We start from the raw sequence: 17,383 nt of genomic DNA, 5'->3' as shown, positions 1-17,383 counted from the left end.
CTGGTATCATTTTATTAATAAATGCAAGTTAAAAACTGTCAGAAATCATGAGTTTTAAACTGCACAGTTTATTTTTGTACAGACATTCAGTCATGTTTGTGGAGGACCAGAGAAGAACAAAGCAGTTCCTGTCCTCAAGGAACTTGTGGTCACACTGTAAGACATTAGGGAGCTTATATTTTATTTTTGACTTCAAAACAATTGTTTGCATAGTGGTCTTTAGGTAGTAACATTTACTGATCAAAATGATTTTCAGTATATATTAATGGCAAAATATCCTTTTTGGAGCTAATCTATCTAGGTGTACTACTTACCAAGTCGTCTTGGATGAGTTACTGAATCTTGAACCTCAGTTTCATCTATAAAAAAGAGGATAATGATAGTACCATCCTCATTTGTTTTTCCCCAGGGAGTTTCAGTGAAGAAAAACTTTTCTTAAGTATTAATAGTACTGTTAATTCCTATTTTATCTAAAACCTTTGGGTATCAGTTTAATTCCCTTATTATAAACTCTTTTGTAGGAAAAGTTAGGTTAATAAGAGTTAAAGCGTCTATCAGCTCTACTTTTGCCCTTTCCCTTTAGTTTCTGCTGGAAAATTGGATGACTGCCAGCCCTTACAAGCTTGAGAATGTCCTTTGGTTTTCTGCTTTCCTAGGGTTTGCCATTCAGGTGTGAGGATTTGGTTCTTCAGCTTGAAATAGGTCCTGGTATGAATTCTGGACCTTCCCTGCCTTTGGGTTTCATTTCTGTTTAGAAATCCTCAGTCATTCTTGCTGCCTTGGCTAGGAGAGGCCAGGAAATGGTGCCTTGGGCCACTTTGCTCTTGGCTTGACTCTGATTTTCATCAAGAGTCCTTCTGATCAGTGATAGACATCAACATGCATGCTTCCCACTGATGAAATATCCCATAGAAACTCCTTTCTTTCACTGAGTACTCCCATGTTCTGTAATCCATCTGCATTTGTTTAGTCCAGACTTCTTTCCTTTCCCCTTTTAATTCTTTAATTGGAAGAGCTGCAATGATAGAGGTGTTTGTTGTCAATTTTGCTTCTGCTAACAACTCTAGCATTTAAGGTGTTATGGATGAGCAGGAAGAGACTATACAGAAAAACACATTTTAAATGAATTACGTTTGATAAAAAACTTCATAGTATGAAATTTTAAAATTAAGTGCTAAAATTGTACAATAAATATACAGCCATGCTGTCAGTTCCCATTCATTTGCCAAAGATGAAAACCCTCAGCAGAAACTTCTTATGGAAGAACTAGCTGAATCATAAGATTGTGTGGACTAAATGATAACCTATTTGTCAAGTATTTGGAACAGAAATTTTTCTTTAGTGCCTGATGTGTATTAGGCAGTGATCTCAGTGCTAGAGATATTGTAATGAAAAAAAAAAAAGAATGCTTTTTTGTTGTTGTTGTTATGCTTAGATGCTATTTAGTAAGCTGGTGAATTATCTCCTCTTTGGGGGCTATGTAAAGACTTGATCTTTAAATAAATGAGATAGACTACACACTGGTTCTCTACCTTTAGAGTTTAAAGTGAGCATATTAAAAAAGCATCAGAGACCACCATATATAGGGAACTCCAAAGGCAAAAAAAAAAGTTCCTAGTCCTTTTGAAGTTGGGGCTACTTAAGAAAATACAAATAGGGTCCAGTAAAGTTTAGGATTAATTTATAAAACTGATAAAGTAAAATCTGCAGGGATCTAAGTTTCTGGGATCCTGTTTGTCAAATTCATAATTTGGAACACTGCCCTGGAATCAGCCCTTTTTACTCTTATAAAGGTCAAAATCAGGTCTTTCTATGTGGATTTATTATATCTAACTTAGAAAATAGGCAATATACATTTTTTAATTTATTAAGATCTTATTAAAAGATCACTTCTGAATTTTATTTGTTAGCTCACTATCTTGAGTAGTTTTTGTTCATTGACAGTCCTTGTGAAATCAGTTGTCATTACCTTCTGGAACACAATGAAGTTAGGATTGGTATTGCTGTTTAGTTGCTAAGTTGTGTCCATCTCTTTTGCAATGCCATGGACTGGGTTTCCCGGGTGGCTCTGTGGTAAAGAATTGATTTTAGTTTATTAAAATTCATTGTTACAAGATAAGAGGAGAGTCCCTTTCTTTAGTAACCCAAAACAGTGTTCTGACACATTACGGTTAAAGTTTAAACATTTCATGGTTCCATCTCAACCTATAACTCCAGTGTGTATGGATAGGCAGTGATCACTCACATCAGTTAAAAGAGTTAAAAGGGCTTCCCTGTGTTAAATGGTTAAGAATCTACCCACCAGTGCAGAAGTCATGGGTATGATCCCTGCTCTGAGAATATCCCACGTGCCCCGGAGCGACTAAGCCAGGCACCACAGCTGCTGAGCCTGCGAGCCGCCACCGCTGAAGGCCGCGCCGAGAGGCCCTGCGGGGCCGCAGGAGGAGCCGCCACAGTGCGGCTCGTGCCCGGGACAGAGGGGCCCTGCTCCCTGCCGCTGGGGAAGCCTGAGCACAGCCACGAAGAGCTGGCACAGCCAAACACATGATACATCCCAACAAAAAGAAACTTAGATTAAAAAGTGGTTGTTGAATGCCTTATTAAACTGTCAACAAGTACTAAGTTGTTTTTGAAAAGGAGTACATTTTGTATTTAGGAAGCTGTAATGTAATAGTACTATGAATTGAACATTGCACTTTCTCCTCTCCTCTCATTATATTTTAAAAGACAGTAAGTATGTACTAAGGATAGGGTGTACTAACTACCTTAAATAAATGGGATGGAAAATGTTCTGTTTCATGTTTAAATTCTGGAGATATAAAACTATAGATTAAATTTGTTCTTAAAACATACAAATGCATGCTTTCACATTTATTTATGGCCACACCACACATCTTATGGGATCTTAGTTCCCCAACCAGGGTTTAAACCTGTGCCCTCAGCCGTGAGTTTTAAGACACAGTCTGACTTTAAGTGATAAGACAATGCTCTGAAATTTCATGTAGAAAATTTTAAGTGGAAATACATAAATCACACAAATAGAAATAAAAAATATAATTGTCTTCATGTCAGTAATAGATATAACAGAATTTAAGTCAAAAAGATGGAGCATAGGTGATCACATTATATACAGTAAATCTGAAAAAATAAACATACAAAAAGTAAAAACTATTGTTTGCCACTGTGTAGAAATCTTTACACCCTTTATCTGGATGTGGAATTTGGTTCTTCAAATACAAAAAAAAAAAAAGAATTGTGTATGTACATACACACACACTCTCAGAGTTAGGGCCCTCTAGGTAACTGACCTGCATTACCATGGAAAACTTTCATATCTAGTTCATTTAGATTTTTGTTTCATTTTGGTTTTAAATGCTGCTTCTTTACATTTTATGGTTCTTCTTTATTCTACGAAGAATTGGATATTTGATTTCTCTTAGTTTTCTTCTGTATGAGAAATAAATGTTTATGAGCATAGGAGATAATTGTTATTAGGTGTTTATTTTTAATTTTCTTTATAGTTTGATCATCTGACTTGATAAATATAAATGTTACTGATTATAGGTAAATGATTAAAAATATATGCATGTATATCTATATCTATATGCACATTTTTTCCTTTTTTAGCATGGTGTTAATCTGTATATTCAAGATAAAGAAGGCTTGTCAGCTTTGGATCTTGTAATGAAGGATAGACCAACTCATGTAGTATTCAAAAATACTGGTAAGAAAATTCCATAAATATATTTCATTAAAGTAAAGTTTAGAACATTTTAACGAAATTTTATTGTTATAAAAATAACTGAGAAAATTTGTGTGTGGATATCTGCAAAGACTTTTACTCTAATATATATAGATTGATAACTTTGGTTTTCTTCCAGAACACTTAGGTTTATTTTATACTTTTTCAATCTAGATTTATGTGTATAAGAGTAAAAACACAGCCTTGAAGAAAGTAGGGAAAACCACTAGGTCATTCAGATATCACCTAAGTCAAACCCCTTATAATTACACAGTGGAAGTGACAAATAGATTCAAGGGATTAGATCTGACAGAGTGCCTGAAGAACTGTGGACGGAGGTTTGTAACACTGTACAAGAGGCGGTGATCAAAACCATCCCCAAGAAAAAGAAATGCAAAAAGGCAAAATGGTTGTCTGAGGAGGCCTTACGAATAGGTGCGAAAAGAAGAGAAGCAAAAGTCAGAGGAGGAAAGGAAAGATACCCATCTGAATGCAGAGTTGCAGAGGATAGCAAGGAAAGATAGGAAAGCCTTCCTCAGTGATCAGTGCAAAGAAATAGAGGAAAACAATAGAATGGGAAAGACTAGAGATCTCTTCAAGAAAATTAGAGATACCAAGGGAATATTTCATGCAAAGATGGGCACAATAAAGGACAGAAATGGTATGGACTTAACAGAAGCAGAAGATAATTAAGAAGAGGTTGCAAGAATACATAGATGAACTATACAAAAAGATCTTCATGACCCAGATAATCACGATGGTATGATCACTCACCTAGAGCTAGACATCTTGGAATGCAGAGTCAAGTGAGCCTTAGGAAGCATCACTATGAACAGAGCCTAGTGGAAGTGATGGAATTCCAGCTGAGCTACTTCAAATTTTAAAAGATGATGCTGTTAAAGTGCTGCACTCAAGCAAATTTGGAAAACTCAGCAGTGGCTTCAGGACTGGAAAAGGTCAGTTTACATTCCAGTCCCAAAGAAAGGCAATGCCAAAGAATGTGCAAACTACTGCACAATTGCACTCATTTCACATTCTAGCAAAGTAATGCTCAAAATTCTCCAAGTTAGACTTCAACCATATGTGAACTTCCAGATGTTCAAGCTGAATTTAGAAAAGGCAGAGGAACCAGAGATCCAATTGCCAGCATCCATTGGCTCATAGAAAAGGCAAGACAATTCCAGAAGAACATCCACTTCTGCTTCATTGACTGCACTAAAGCTTTTGACTATGTGAATGACAACAAACTGGAAAATTCTTAAAGAGATAGGAATACCAGACCATGTTACCTGCCTCCTGAGAAACCTGTATGCAGGTCAAGAAGCAACAGTAAGAGCTGGACATGGAACAGTGAACTGGTTCCAAATTGGGAAAGGAGTACATCAAGGCTGTATAGTGTCACCCTCCTTATTTAACTTTTGTGCAGAGCACATCATATGAAATACCAGGCTGGATGAAGCACAAGTTGGAATCAAGATTACAGAGAGAAATATCAATAACCTCAGATATGCAGATGACACCACCCTTATGGCAGAAAGTGAAGAACTAAAGAGCCTTTTGATGAAAGTGAAAGAGGAGAGTGAAAAAGTTGGCTTAAAACTCAACATTCACAAAGCTAAGATCATGACATATGGTCCCATCACTTCATGGCAAATAGATGTGAACAATGGAAACAGTGACAGAGTTTATTTTCTTGGGCTCCAAAATCACTGCAGATGGTAACACAGCCATGAAATGAAAAGACATTTGCTCCTTGGAAGAAAAGCTATAACCAACCTAGACTATATTAAAAAGCAGAGACATTACTTTGCCAGCAAAGGTCCGTATAGACAGTGCTATGGTTTTTCCAATAGTCACGTATGGATGTGAGAGTTGGACTATGAAGAAAGCTGAGCATGGAAGAATTGATGCTCTTGAATTGTGGTGTTGGAGAAGACCCTTCAGAGTCCCTGGGACTGCAAGGAGATCAAACCAGTCCATCCTAAAGGAAATCAGTCCTGAATATTCATTGGAAGGATTGATGCTGACACTGAAGTTCCAGTACTTTGGCTTCCTGATGCGAGGAGCCGACTCATTAGAAAAGACTTTGCTGTTGGGAAAGATTGAAGGCAGGAGGAGAAGGGGACGACAGAGGATGAGATGGTTGGATGGTGTCACCGACTCCATGGACATGAGTTTGAGCAAGTTCCAGGAGATAGAGAAGGACAGGGAAACCTGGTGTGCTGCAGTCCAGGAGTCACAAAGTTGGTCATGATTGTGACTGAACAACAAATAAAGGCAGCTAGAATTGTAACTACTATAAAGTGATTGATGTGCACTGAGAAAGGACAGTATTTGAGGTTGAAGGGAAAGGAAGTGATTCTTCTATCCACACGTCCGTTCTTGTAACGGCACTTATCTTTTCAATTTTTTTGCCCTGTGAGCTTTGTGAATGTAAATTGATTGAAAAGAAGAAGAGATGTAGATGGGGGCACTAGTTAATCTGCATGTTAACCAGTGACAAGCTGGGTAAGGACATGGTCTTCATTTTACTTCTGTCTTGGACCCTATATTCCAAGTTACAGTCATTATTCCATTGAAGACCTTGATAAGTGTTCCAAAACAAAAATGAAGATTTATATAATAATTAGCTGTGATTTTTATCCCATTTTCATTTTTGTTGCCCTAATGCCTAGTGTGATTTTTGCATCTATCAAGAGCAAACTATTGGAAAATAATGTTTATGTAATAATAGAAACTAATACCATGTGCTTCATTTAGAACCTGTATATATGAAATGTTTTAATGACATTCTACATTTAAATAGTTTTAAATTTTATTTTAAAATTTAAATTTTCATGAAAGCTAGGTGAATATGGCAGGTGGCATTTTACTCATTTGGCAGTTAAACCTTAGCTGCTAAAGAAACAAGGGTTCAGTGTGTTAAATTGCCTTCGTTCAGACAGGCCTGTGCTGATTTGGATCTTCTGATTTCTGTTTCTAGAGTGTTATAATAAATTATAGATGGGTAATTTAAAAGAAAATTTTGGTAGTATCTTTCTAAATATGGTAGTTTGGTTTTGTAAAGAGTCATATTTGAAGTAAACGGATTAGTTCAGTATGTAATTAAACAACCCTGATACTTGTTTAAAATGTGATAGAATATAAAAACTAATTTTCATTTTAGATCCTACAGATGTCTACACTTGGGGAGATAATACAAATTTCACCCTGGGTCATGGAAGCCAGAATAGCAAACATCATCCAGAGTTGGTGGATCTGTTTTCCAGGAGTGGGATTTATATCAAGCAGGTATTTTACTAATTCTTTTAAGATTTTGTTAGTCTTAATCATAGTTAGACTGTATAACGTATCATAAAACTATGAGATGTTTATGCAGTATTCTTGCCTGGAGAATTCCATGGACAGAGGTGCCTGGTAGGCTACCATCCACGGGGTCACAAAGAGTCGGACACAACTGAGTGTCTAACACGTTCACGTTTGTGTAAGGAGCATTAGAAGTTAGAAGGCATTATACAGATAGTAGTTTTTTAAAGATAGAACTTCTGTTGGATTTTCTAGCTTTAGTTTTCCATTTAGAGTTCTTCAAATTGTTTCTCAAGTGAATTTGTTGTTCAAACTCAATTTATTGTTAGTTTTAGGTAAGTGAACCTGAGTTGTTAAATATAAGTAATTGTAAAATTTTAATTGATAATTGTAAAGGTTTTGCCTTTGTCCTTATATCATAATTCTGGTTATCTCCCTCTTCAGTGTATTTCGCTGCTATTGACCTACTCATCTTTTTCTATAATGCTCTGTATGTGTGTGTCTCTGTGTGTATAATACATATCTGGCCTCAGCGTTTCTTCCTCTTGAGCTTCATTTCAGTTGCACTCTGGATAGTCTTCAAAGTTTTAAATTTAACTGAAGTGTTAATTTTGCCACTCCTAAACAACCTCTACTTAATAATTTTTAGAGCTATAAATCTCATTTTCTAAATCTGAAAACTACATCTCAGAATATGTCTGCTGAGTTCTTTTCTCCGTTTTTTTCCCCATGATGTAATCATAACTCTTTTATTTCCCCCAATTATTTGGATGATAAATTATATAGCCACCATATTTAGAGCTATGTAGGACACTGTTTTTTACACCAGAAGTCACTAATGTATCACAATCAGCAATTTAGAAAAAGTAATAGAAGAGTTAAACCCAAGAGAATATTAAAATTTGAGAGGGCAAGAATAGGAGCCCACGTGATAAGAGTGACGAGGGAAGTGGAGTGGGGTGGTGTCCTGAAGCTTAGGGAGGCACCTGCTTTCCTTCTCTGACTTGGTACAAGATATAGTCAGGTTTGGTGAGGGGAGGTTTTTCAGGAGCAGAGGTTTTTACACAAATGTGCAGGAGCAGTGGAGGCATCAGGAGTAATGGGGCTGTCTACATAACCAGGCTCTCAGTAAATAGTGCCGAATACTGCTTTCCTTCCTCTCACACCTATCCACAGTGTTTATATGTCAACCTTATTTTGTGGTTAAAAAAAAATCCTTTACATTCGTAATTTCTTCACAAAGTACTTGGTGTCCTTGCCTTAACTGAAGTGTAGCTGTGTCTTTGTGTACACTGTTTCATCCTTAACCCTACCAAGTGGACTATGCTCAATTCTTCAGGTCAGGTGTCCTGATTCTGGCTAGCCATCTATTAATACAGAGACTTGGAAGGAATTGAGGATGCTGAAAGGACTTGGGACAGACCAGAGTCTTAAGCCTGGGGTCAGGGTCTCTAGAGAAGGTGCAGGAAACTGTTAGAGCAGGGCTGGCTCTTTCTCACCTACTTAAAAGCTTTCGGTAGACATTGCTGATCAATCACAGCGCACACTTCCTCTCCCTTCCTCCTCAGTCCCACTCTCTTCCCCGCCTCTCTGTTTTAAAGTGAATTGGGACAAGTCCTCAGAGTTCACCTGTCAGCAGCCATGAATAAGTGATCAGAGTTGAGGCACTTAGTAAGGCTCCTGTTTTCCTTTTCTGACTTGGTACAAGATACAGTCAGATTTGGTGAGGTAAGATTTTTCAGGAGCAGAGATTTTTACACGAATGGGAAGGAGTCATGTAGGCATCAGGAAATGGGCTGATTGTACCTTCTGATCCTAAGACACATGTGCTATAGAAGAATTGAGCATATTCCACTTGGTAGGGTTAAAGATGAAACTACATGAAGACAAAGCTACATTTCAATTAAGACAAGGACACTTAAGTATTTTGTGAAGAAATTAAGGATGTAAAGGATTTTTTTGTCTTAACCACAAAGGGTTGAAACATAAACACTATAGATAGGTTTGAGAGGAAGGAAAGCAGTGTAAATTTAGTAAGAAAAGAGGAAGCAAGTTTTTGGCACTGTTTACCGAGTGCCTGGTTATGTAGATAGCTCCATTCCTCATTGAAAAACAGCCGATTCTGTCCTACCAGATGAATTGACTGCCTTGGGACAGAGATTATTGTTGTTAGCATAATGTATTCTTGATAATTAAGATGAAAATCCATGATCAGTTGCCTCTTAAATTCAGAGGTTTTAAAGTTGAAGGTCTTATACTCTGGCGTTGGTTGTTTGATATTGTTGTTGTTAAGCCGTGTCTGACTCTTTTGAGACCCCGTGGACCGTAGCCCGCCAGGTTCCTCTCTGTCCATGGGATTTGCCATACAAGAATATTGCAATGGGTTGCCAGTTCCTTTCCAGGGGCACTTTCTTACCCAGGGATTGAACGTTCCCGCATTGGCAGGCAGATTCTTTGCCACTGAGCCACCAAGGACGCTGAAGTTGGAAGTTACAGGGGTGCTCTAATGTTGAATATAGGATTGAACAAAATGTATTATTTTTAGTTTCATAAAATAATATTTCCTTTACAGATTTTAACTTTGTAGTACAAATTTGAATACATTTTTTATTTTATTTTTAGACTTTCTAGATGTTTGTGGTACAGCTAAATAAATGACTTTTTTTCTTTAATCAAAGACCCAGAGTCTTTGATAAACTTTTTTCTGTAAAAAACAAGTTCTATAAAAAAGTATTTACAGAACTTGTCAGGTGGTTAAGGATATGTGTAAATAGCACTTGCAGTTCAGCTTATAATATTCTTATAAACAATTCTAGGATTTTTTAATTTCTTAATCCTTTTTTAATGTCCTAAGTTAGAAATATTTATGGATAGCATAAGAAATACAAATGCAAATGTTTTAAAGATAAAGCATGTTTAAATAGTATTTAGGTAAAATGAGTGTACTGATGATGCCTTGAAAAAAGCTTGAGAATCGGTATAAGTTATTTAAAGCCATGTAATGATATTAAAGACATATTAAACACTTCAGAGATAAAAAAGGACATACTGTTAACCTACCACTCTCTCTGTATAGGTGATATTGAAAAAAATATTCTTAACAGCATTTCTACTGTTTTCTTTAGTAGTATGTCACTATTTGGTAATCTTTATGCTTCATATTTTATTCTGTTCAATTCGTGTTGTGTGGGATTTTATGAAATTGGAAAACAATTGGTTACTTTTTGTATTTTCCTTTGTTTAGTCTCTTCTGTGTTACATGTGCTTAATTCCTTCTAAATTTTTTCCCCCCATATGTCGGTGGTTTTAGAGATAGTTTTAAAATAGACCAGTATATATTTTAAATTTTTATTTCAGAAAACTTTAAACATGTACGAAGTAGAGAGAATAGTATAATGAATTCTGATGTACCCATTATCTAGCTTAAACAATTAGTAATATTCTGTTATTTTGTTTTTATGAAATACAGGATATTTTATGCAGAGACATTTAATAATATTCTCTTGTTTTCCTGTAGGTGGTGCTTTGTAAATTTCACTCAGTGTTTCTGTCTCAGAAAGGGCAGGTTTACACCTGTGGTCATGGTCCTGGAGGACGATTAGGCCATGGAGATGAACAGACATGCTTGGTAATTGAAATGTCACTATACAGTTTAGGTAACTTTGGTAAAATTTGATAGATTGGAAGCTTCACTTAACTAAATTTCTTTTTTTAAACTAACTGAAAGGAGAAAATAGTATACCAATTGTATACCAATAGTATATCAATGATAATTGATTTTAAAAGATCAGTTACTTTCCTGGTATATTGTGTTTAAAATAAAGATTTAAATATGTAAAATTCTAAAGCATCAAAAAATTTTTTCTTATAGCAAGTATTGAATCAGGAGATATAGTATATAAATAAGCTTTAAAATATTTCCATAGTTGAAATTTTAAAAGGAGTTTACTAATTGTAAAAGATTTTTTCTGTTGTAGTCCAGGATTTATTCATTTTTAACTTCTCATTAAGGTATTTGTGGTCTAAAAATTGAGCCAATATTTTCATTATATAATCACAAAATTGAGTCAGCTACTGAAACTTAGTGCTAATTCCGGAGAAAACCTAATAATCATTACATTCAGAAAAATACCTTACTTTTAACTAAGGTTTTTTTTTTTTTTTTTTGAGGGGACTGCTGGCATATTCATCGATTAAGAGGTCTTTAAAAAGGAGAGAGCGCTATGATAGTTGCTTCTGTTCTTTGAAGGGTATATTATGTGCTAGGCATTGTTTATGCTTTCCATTTAGTATTGCTACCTTGATTTAAGCCTTAAACAGCCTTGTGAAGTTATAGCCTTATTATCCTCATTTTATACATAATGCCAATAGTAATGATAGTACTCATTTATCAGTTGTTTACTCTGAGCCAGAGATGGTTGTTTTGCGCTTACCAACTCATTTACTCCTTCTATTGATCTTATTATCATCCAAAATACTATTATTATTTTGTGTTCAGATGAAGAAAGTGAGAGAAGAGATTTTTTTGAGATCAAATAGCTGCTGAATGCGAAGGCAATGGCACCCCACTCCAGTACTCTTGCCTGGAAAATCCCATGGATGGAGGAGCCTGGTGGGCTGCCGTCCATGGGGGCACTAAGAGTCAGACATGACTGAGTGACTTCACTTTCACTTTTCACTTTCCTGCATTGGAGAAGGAAATGGCAACCCACTCCAGTGTTCTTGCCTGGAGAATCCCAGGGATGGGGGAGCCTGGTGGGCTGCCGTCTATGGGGTTTCACAGAGTCGGACACGACTGAAGCGACTTAGCAGCAGCAGCAGCTGGTAAATGGCTGGATTAAGATTTGAACCCAGAACAGATGACTTTAAAGGAATATAATATCGTTTGGTATTCATTGAAGGGCTGTATTGATTCCTGTATTTTTACTTATTGCTTCACTCCATGAGTGAATACTTTGGTTAAAGAGCGCCCTTTGTTCAAACCAAACAAATTTGCACTTGGTGTATGATACATGATAAGGGCTCAGAATCATTTATCGAATCCAATTGTTTTATTAAAATCTCTCATTGGGATTTTGTATTTTATTTATAAAGCAATGTCTGTGTCCTATTAAATTCATCCCCCTCCTTGTTGAATTGTAGAGTTTGCCTATGATTGATACAGCCATATAGCAGTCATGTCATTTGGGATGTAATGTTCTCAGATTCTATTTGTATATTTTATATAAGTGGTTAATGTAATATACCAAAGTTAATTTTATTTTGTAGGTCCCTAGGCTTGTGGAAGGACTGAGTGGTCATAATTGTTCTCAAGTAGCAGCTGCTAAGGATCATACTGTTGTATTAACTGAAGATGGATGTGTTTATACATTTGGTCTAAATATTTTTCACCAATTAGGACTCACTCCTCCACCTTCCAGTTGTAATGTACCCAGACAGGTAAACTTCTCTTTTTTAAACAATAATGTGACCATTGCCATAAAACCTACATGGACAAAAGGATAGAAGGTGTTGATAAGAGCAACTTATTTTACCTATAGTCAATGGTATATGTTTCTTAAATGGTATATATCTTATTTTTCACGGGAGAAATTTAGCATAGTACAAATTAAAATTTGTTTGGAGTGAGAAAGAAAGCACTTGGGATATTAGGCAGCAAAGTGCCTTTGATTCAACTTACAAGTGGTGACAAGCAGAGGGGGATCCAGATATTTTGCAGAGGGGCATCCAGATATTTGGGGTTTGAAGCTTAATTTTGAGGCCCTCCTTAAAAAAAAAATTTTATAAGTAAAAAATGGGCCATGCAATTGAGGTACCCAGAAGCTTAAGGTTATGGCTTCATGGTCAATCTGTCTCTGCACAGAAATCACACCTGGCAAGTGTATTTGAGGGAATATAAGCCTGAAAGCCACTATTCTGTGTTCTCTTGTCCCTTTTTCTTTTGTACAACTACCAGCAGAAGGTGGCCTTTCCTCAACTTCAGGGACCTAGTACACAGGACAGGACTGGTGCTTTAAATTAATATATTACTAGAATCATCTATTGGAGAAGGAAATGGCAACCCACTCCAGTATTCTTGCCTGGAGAATCCCGTGGACAGAGGAGCCTGGTGGGCTGCTGTCCATAGGGTCGCACAGAGTCCGACACGACTGAAGCGACTTAGCGTGCATGCATACATTGGAGAATGAAATGGCAACCCACTCTAGTATTCTTGCCTGGAGAATCCCAGGGACGGAGGAGGCTAGTGGGCTGCCGTCTATGGGGTTGCACAGAGTCGGCCACGACAGAAGCGACTTAGCAGCAGCAGCAGAATCATCTATAACACATGTGTTTTCAACTCATAAAATTTTGCATTTCTGGTATTAAATTTCTTCATTGGTTTAATTCTCTGTATTTAAAATGATTATTAGATATACATTTTTTTATTAATACAGCTTTAAAATCCAATGCTTTTGCATTCTGGATGGCTAGTGAATCAATAGTAATTACTCCAAGATAATTAGAGGTAGTTTCCGATCTGTGGTACTTCTTAGAAGATCCCTTTTCCTCAGCCAACTGTGGAATTTGTATCTATTTAATCATTTTGTAGACTTCTTTAGGAGTGGTAGCTTTTACTCATTTTCATTCTCTTTGTGTGGCTGTCCTGGAGCTCTGGCTTGTTACGGACAAATCCAGTGTTCTTAAGTGAGGGCAGATTTGTGCCCCAGAGCCATTTGGCAATGTCTAGAGACAATTTTAGTTGTTACAATGGGGGTGGGGGATGGGGTGGGTAGGGGTGAGGTTAGTGGTACTGACATCTGGTGGACAGAGGCCAGGGATGCTACCGAACCTCCTTGACACAGTCCCCCACAACAATCATCTGGTTCAGACTGTCAGCAGTGTTACTGTTGAGAGACTCTGGATATGTCAAATGTAAAAGTACCATGTTTTCTAGCAAGAACCAGAATGCCTGTTTTGAATATTGCTTGTTAACCAAAGTTTAATGATTCGGTGTATGTAAGGTTTTTTATATGTTAAAACTGCTGACTTAAGGCGGCTGCACCAAAATGTCTTACGTTCTGAGAGGAGTTGGGGTCAGTACTAGTGCCGAGATCTATTGGTGATGACTGCCGTTAGCACTTGAAGGGGTCACTGGCAGCAAGTTTGCCCTGTATTGGCTACCCTGGTCTGCTGGATCTTTTGCAAAATTCCATTAGTTTATAGATACATAATCAACTGAAGCCTCACTTGTCTTTTGAATAGATGCAGGCAAAGTATCTGAAAGGAAGGACAATCATTGGAGTAGCAGCTGGAAGGTTTCATACCGTGCTGTGGACTAGAGAAGCTGTTTACACTATGGGACTAAACGGTGGACAGCTGGGTAAGAAATCCAGGATGACAGTATCTGAAAAGTAAATTGTGTTCTTAAAACGGATATTTTGTGATTTATTTGTTGATGTAATTTTTTAGGTTATTTACTAGATCCCAATGGAGAAAAGTGTGTAACTGCACCTCGTCAAGTCTCTGCCCTTCATCATAAGGACATCACTCTGTCTTTGGTTGCTGCTAGTGATGGGGCTACTGTCTGTGTTACCACAAAAGGAGATATTTACTTACTTGCAGACTATCAATGCAAGAAGCTGGCTTCTAAGTATGTATATTTCTGTGAAAGAAACATACCTTAATTCAACTCTTCCGGCAAATATCTGAGTTTCAGCTCTGTGTTATTCTCTGAAGTGTCAAATGGGTACATTGAATGGTGGGAAAGTCAAGAGTTTTTGCCTAAGATGATAATCTTAATCTTTTGGCAAATGTTCAGTAAATATATGTAAAAGTTCTTTGTAGGGTTGTAAAGAGTATTTCTGAATTATGATAATACGTGGTTAAATATGACCTGTAAGTTTCCCTTCTTTATGCTTCAGGTGCACAGAGCTAGATTAATCATAGTTCTTGGTTTGTGACACAATCATCTTTACATTGTTAATCATATTCTGTACCCTCTACTCAGTCCAAGTATTTATACCTAATTGGTGTATTTTCATATTTTTGTATAGCCAGTTGTTATATGATAACATATTATAGTAACATGTGGTAAATAAGTAGTTGGCTGTCTAATCAAAAAGTCAGTTAAAGCAGGGAATTATAAAGCTTAAGGTTTAAGTATAGATGAGTCAGTTAGCTGGAGTTCTTTTGTGCATAAACCATATTTGTAATGTATTATTCATTATTTCATTTTGAGTGACTTGAGCAAGTGCTTAAAAAGAATTATAAGTAAGTTAAGGGCAGAATCCTGTATTTTTCATACATTTTCAGTATTTTATATAGTTGGTTAATCTGTATCTGACTAATTTTTTTGCTTGTCATATTTTTTGTGTCACTTTAAAGTATTCTTTTATAGAAAGTGTTCTTCTCAGACTATTTTGTTGGTTTACATATTTCATTATAAGTGTAGTAATAAATACAAGTAGAGAAATAGATCTTTGAACAGGTATAATAGCTCAGTTAGTGGGAGTAGGCGTGTGAGGGAATTCTAGAGAGTAACTATCCAGCTTTTAAACTAGTCAGGGATTTGAACTGAAATACAACAGAATGTGCTTTTGCTAATGCCAGTGAGATGGTAACTTCATGAACAGATACCATTATGAACAGAAGATGTCAACCATCGATATATACAACTTATTTTCAGTGTATAACAATTGGAAAATTATCAATTGTAAGGTCATATTTCAGTTATAAAAACATGAAAATGTGATCAAACAAACAAAAAAAAAAAGAAAATGTGATCAAACATGTTTCTTAGAACTGATTATGTAGGTATCTTTCTGAGCATGAGATGATTTGTGGATTGTTAGAATTTGTTTTTACTTTGCATTTATAAAACTTACCTGACAACACTAAGTTACATAGATATGTTACATCATGTTTTGCCTAAGAAAATTCTTTTGTTACAGGATAGTAATTTTGAAAAGGAAAACATATAAAAATATTTTTTAAAAATAATTTTTATTTTATTTTTTAAAATAAAATGTAAAAATACAATATTATGTTATTTAAAATATAAAAATAAAGTATTTTTAAACATTTAAAAATATCTGAAAGAGAGGACAGTCATTGGAGTAGTAGCAGGTAGATTTCACACAGTGTCATAGGCATCACATGTGTGGATATAATGAAATGTGTAATGAATTGGCTAGTGGATGGGTTATTAAATTAGCAACACCAATGGTAGCTATATCTATTTAAAGTTGTCCACATTTGAAATTAAGGATTTCTGTCTTGTTTTGAGGTTTAAATTTTTTCTGTTAAAAATGCAGATAACATAGGAGCTTTTTCGCCTTACCAGTAATTTAATCTGGGGAGAATACATATGTTAGTACATGGGATTTTAGATACATAGCATGTGTATCTGAGTAGGTATAAACTTGCCATAGAAGGAAATGGTCATTGTGTAGGGGAAACTCATAAAAGGAGGGACTAAGGATACCAAAGGTCAAATCACCTTACTTTTATCTTTCACAGCAATCACCCTAAAGTATTGTTTGAATAGTCATTTCTTTAAAATTGAGCTTGTATATTATAGAAAACATATTAATCTAGAATTTTTTTTTTTCATTCAGACAACTGAACTTGAAAAAGGTTCTTGTATCTGGGGGTCATATGGAATACAAAGTTGATCCTGAACATTTGAAAGAAAATGGGGGTCAAAAAATTTGCATTCTTGCAATGGATGGAGCTGGAAGGGTGAGTATATATTTATGCAAAAGCTTAGTAATCTTGTTCTCAGTTGATAGCTCTAGAGGACCTGATAATGTAAAACTGTGTTGCTATGATAGTGGATTCCTACTGACTTTTGTTTCCCTACATGTTTTTGTCCCTACTTGTTTTTGATGTCCAGTACTAATTGGTTTGAAATACTAATTGGTATTTCAAAGAAAGTATGACCTTTCATGTTGCATAGTACTGCCTTGTTAAACAATAGTTTAAAATTTCATTTATTGAAAAATATTCATTTATTGTGTTTAAAATAAAAGTAAGGGATTTGATGAGTTATTTGATATATACAGTAAGTATTCAAAAATGATATTGAATTAGATATGAGGTATATAACTACTCTTTTAAAAAAGTAAAAAACTAAGCTGGCAGTGTTAAAAATATGTAATTGGAAATTTTCTCTCAAATTTGATCTTAAATGTATACAAAATACTATATATACAGAGATTATAACTATCATATAGAAAATATAATGAATTTCTGGATCACTATATAATCTCTGGGACTTCCCTGGCAGTCAGGTGGTTAAGACTCAACACTCCCAGTGCAGGGAGCATGGGTTTGATCCCTGGTCAGGGAACTAAG

The 17,383-nt window shown here is 35.8% G+C and overlaps 1 protein-coding gene across 3 annotated transcripts in view; it reads left to right on the top strand.

Moving 5' to 3' along the window:
- The window catches only part of IBTK (inhibitor of Bruton tyrosine kinase), a 90,591-nt gene that overhangs the window by 13,939 nt on the left and 59,269 nt on the right, over positions 1-17,383 (top strand). For all 3 annotated transcript variants that reach the window (XM_043890536.1, XM_043890537.1, XM_043890535.1), the window contains exons 3-9: positions 3,628-3,724; positions 6,909-7,033; positions 10,566-10,676; positions 12,317-12,487; positions 14,291-14,408; positions 14,498-14,678; positions 16,645-16,768. In XM_043890536.1, coding sequence (XP_043746471.1) covers positions 3,628-3,724; positions 6,909-7,033; positions 10,566-10,676; positions 12,317-12,487; positions 14,291-14,408; positions 14,498-14,678; positions 16,645-16,768 — 927 coding nt within the window. The remainder of the gene's footprint in view (positions 1-3,627; positions 3,725-6,908; positions 7,034-10,565; positions 10,677-12,316; positions 12,488-14,290; positions 14,409-14,497; positions 14,679-16,644; positions 16,769-17,383) is intronic.

The sequence above is a fragment of the Cervus elaphus genome, chromosome 28 (assembly GCF_910594005.1).
Source record: "Cervus elaphus chromosome 28, mCerEla1.1, whole genome shotgun sequence".
Classification (NCBI taxonomy): domain Eukaryota; kingdom Metazoa; phylum Chordata; class Mammalia; order Artiodactyla; family Cervidae; genus Cervus; species Cervus elaphus.
Note: the sequence above shows the minus strand (reverse complement) of the source record. Positions and strands in the feature narration are given on the sequence as shown.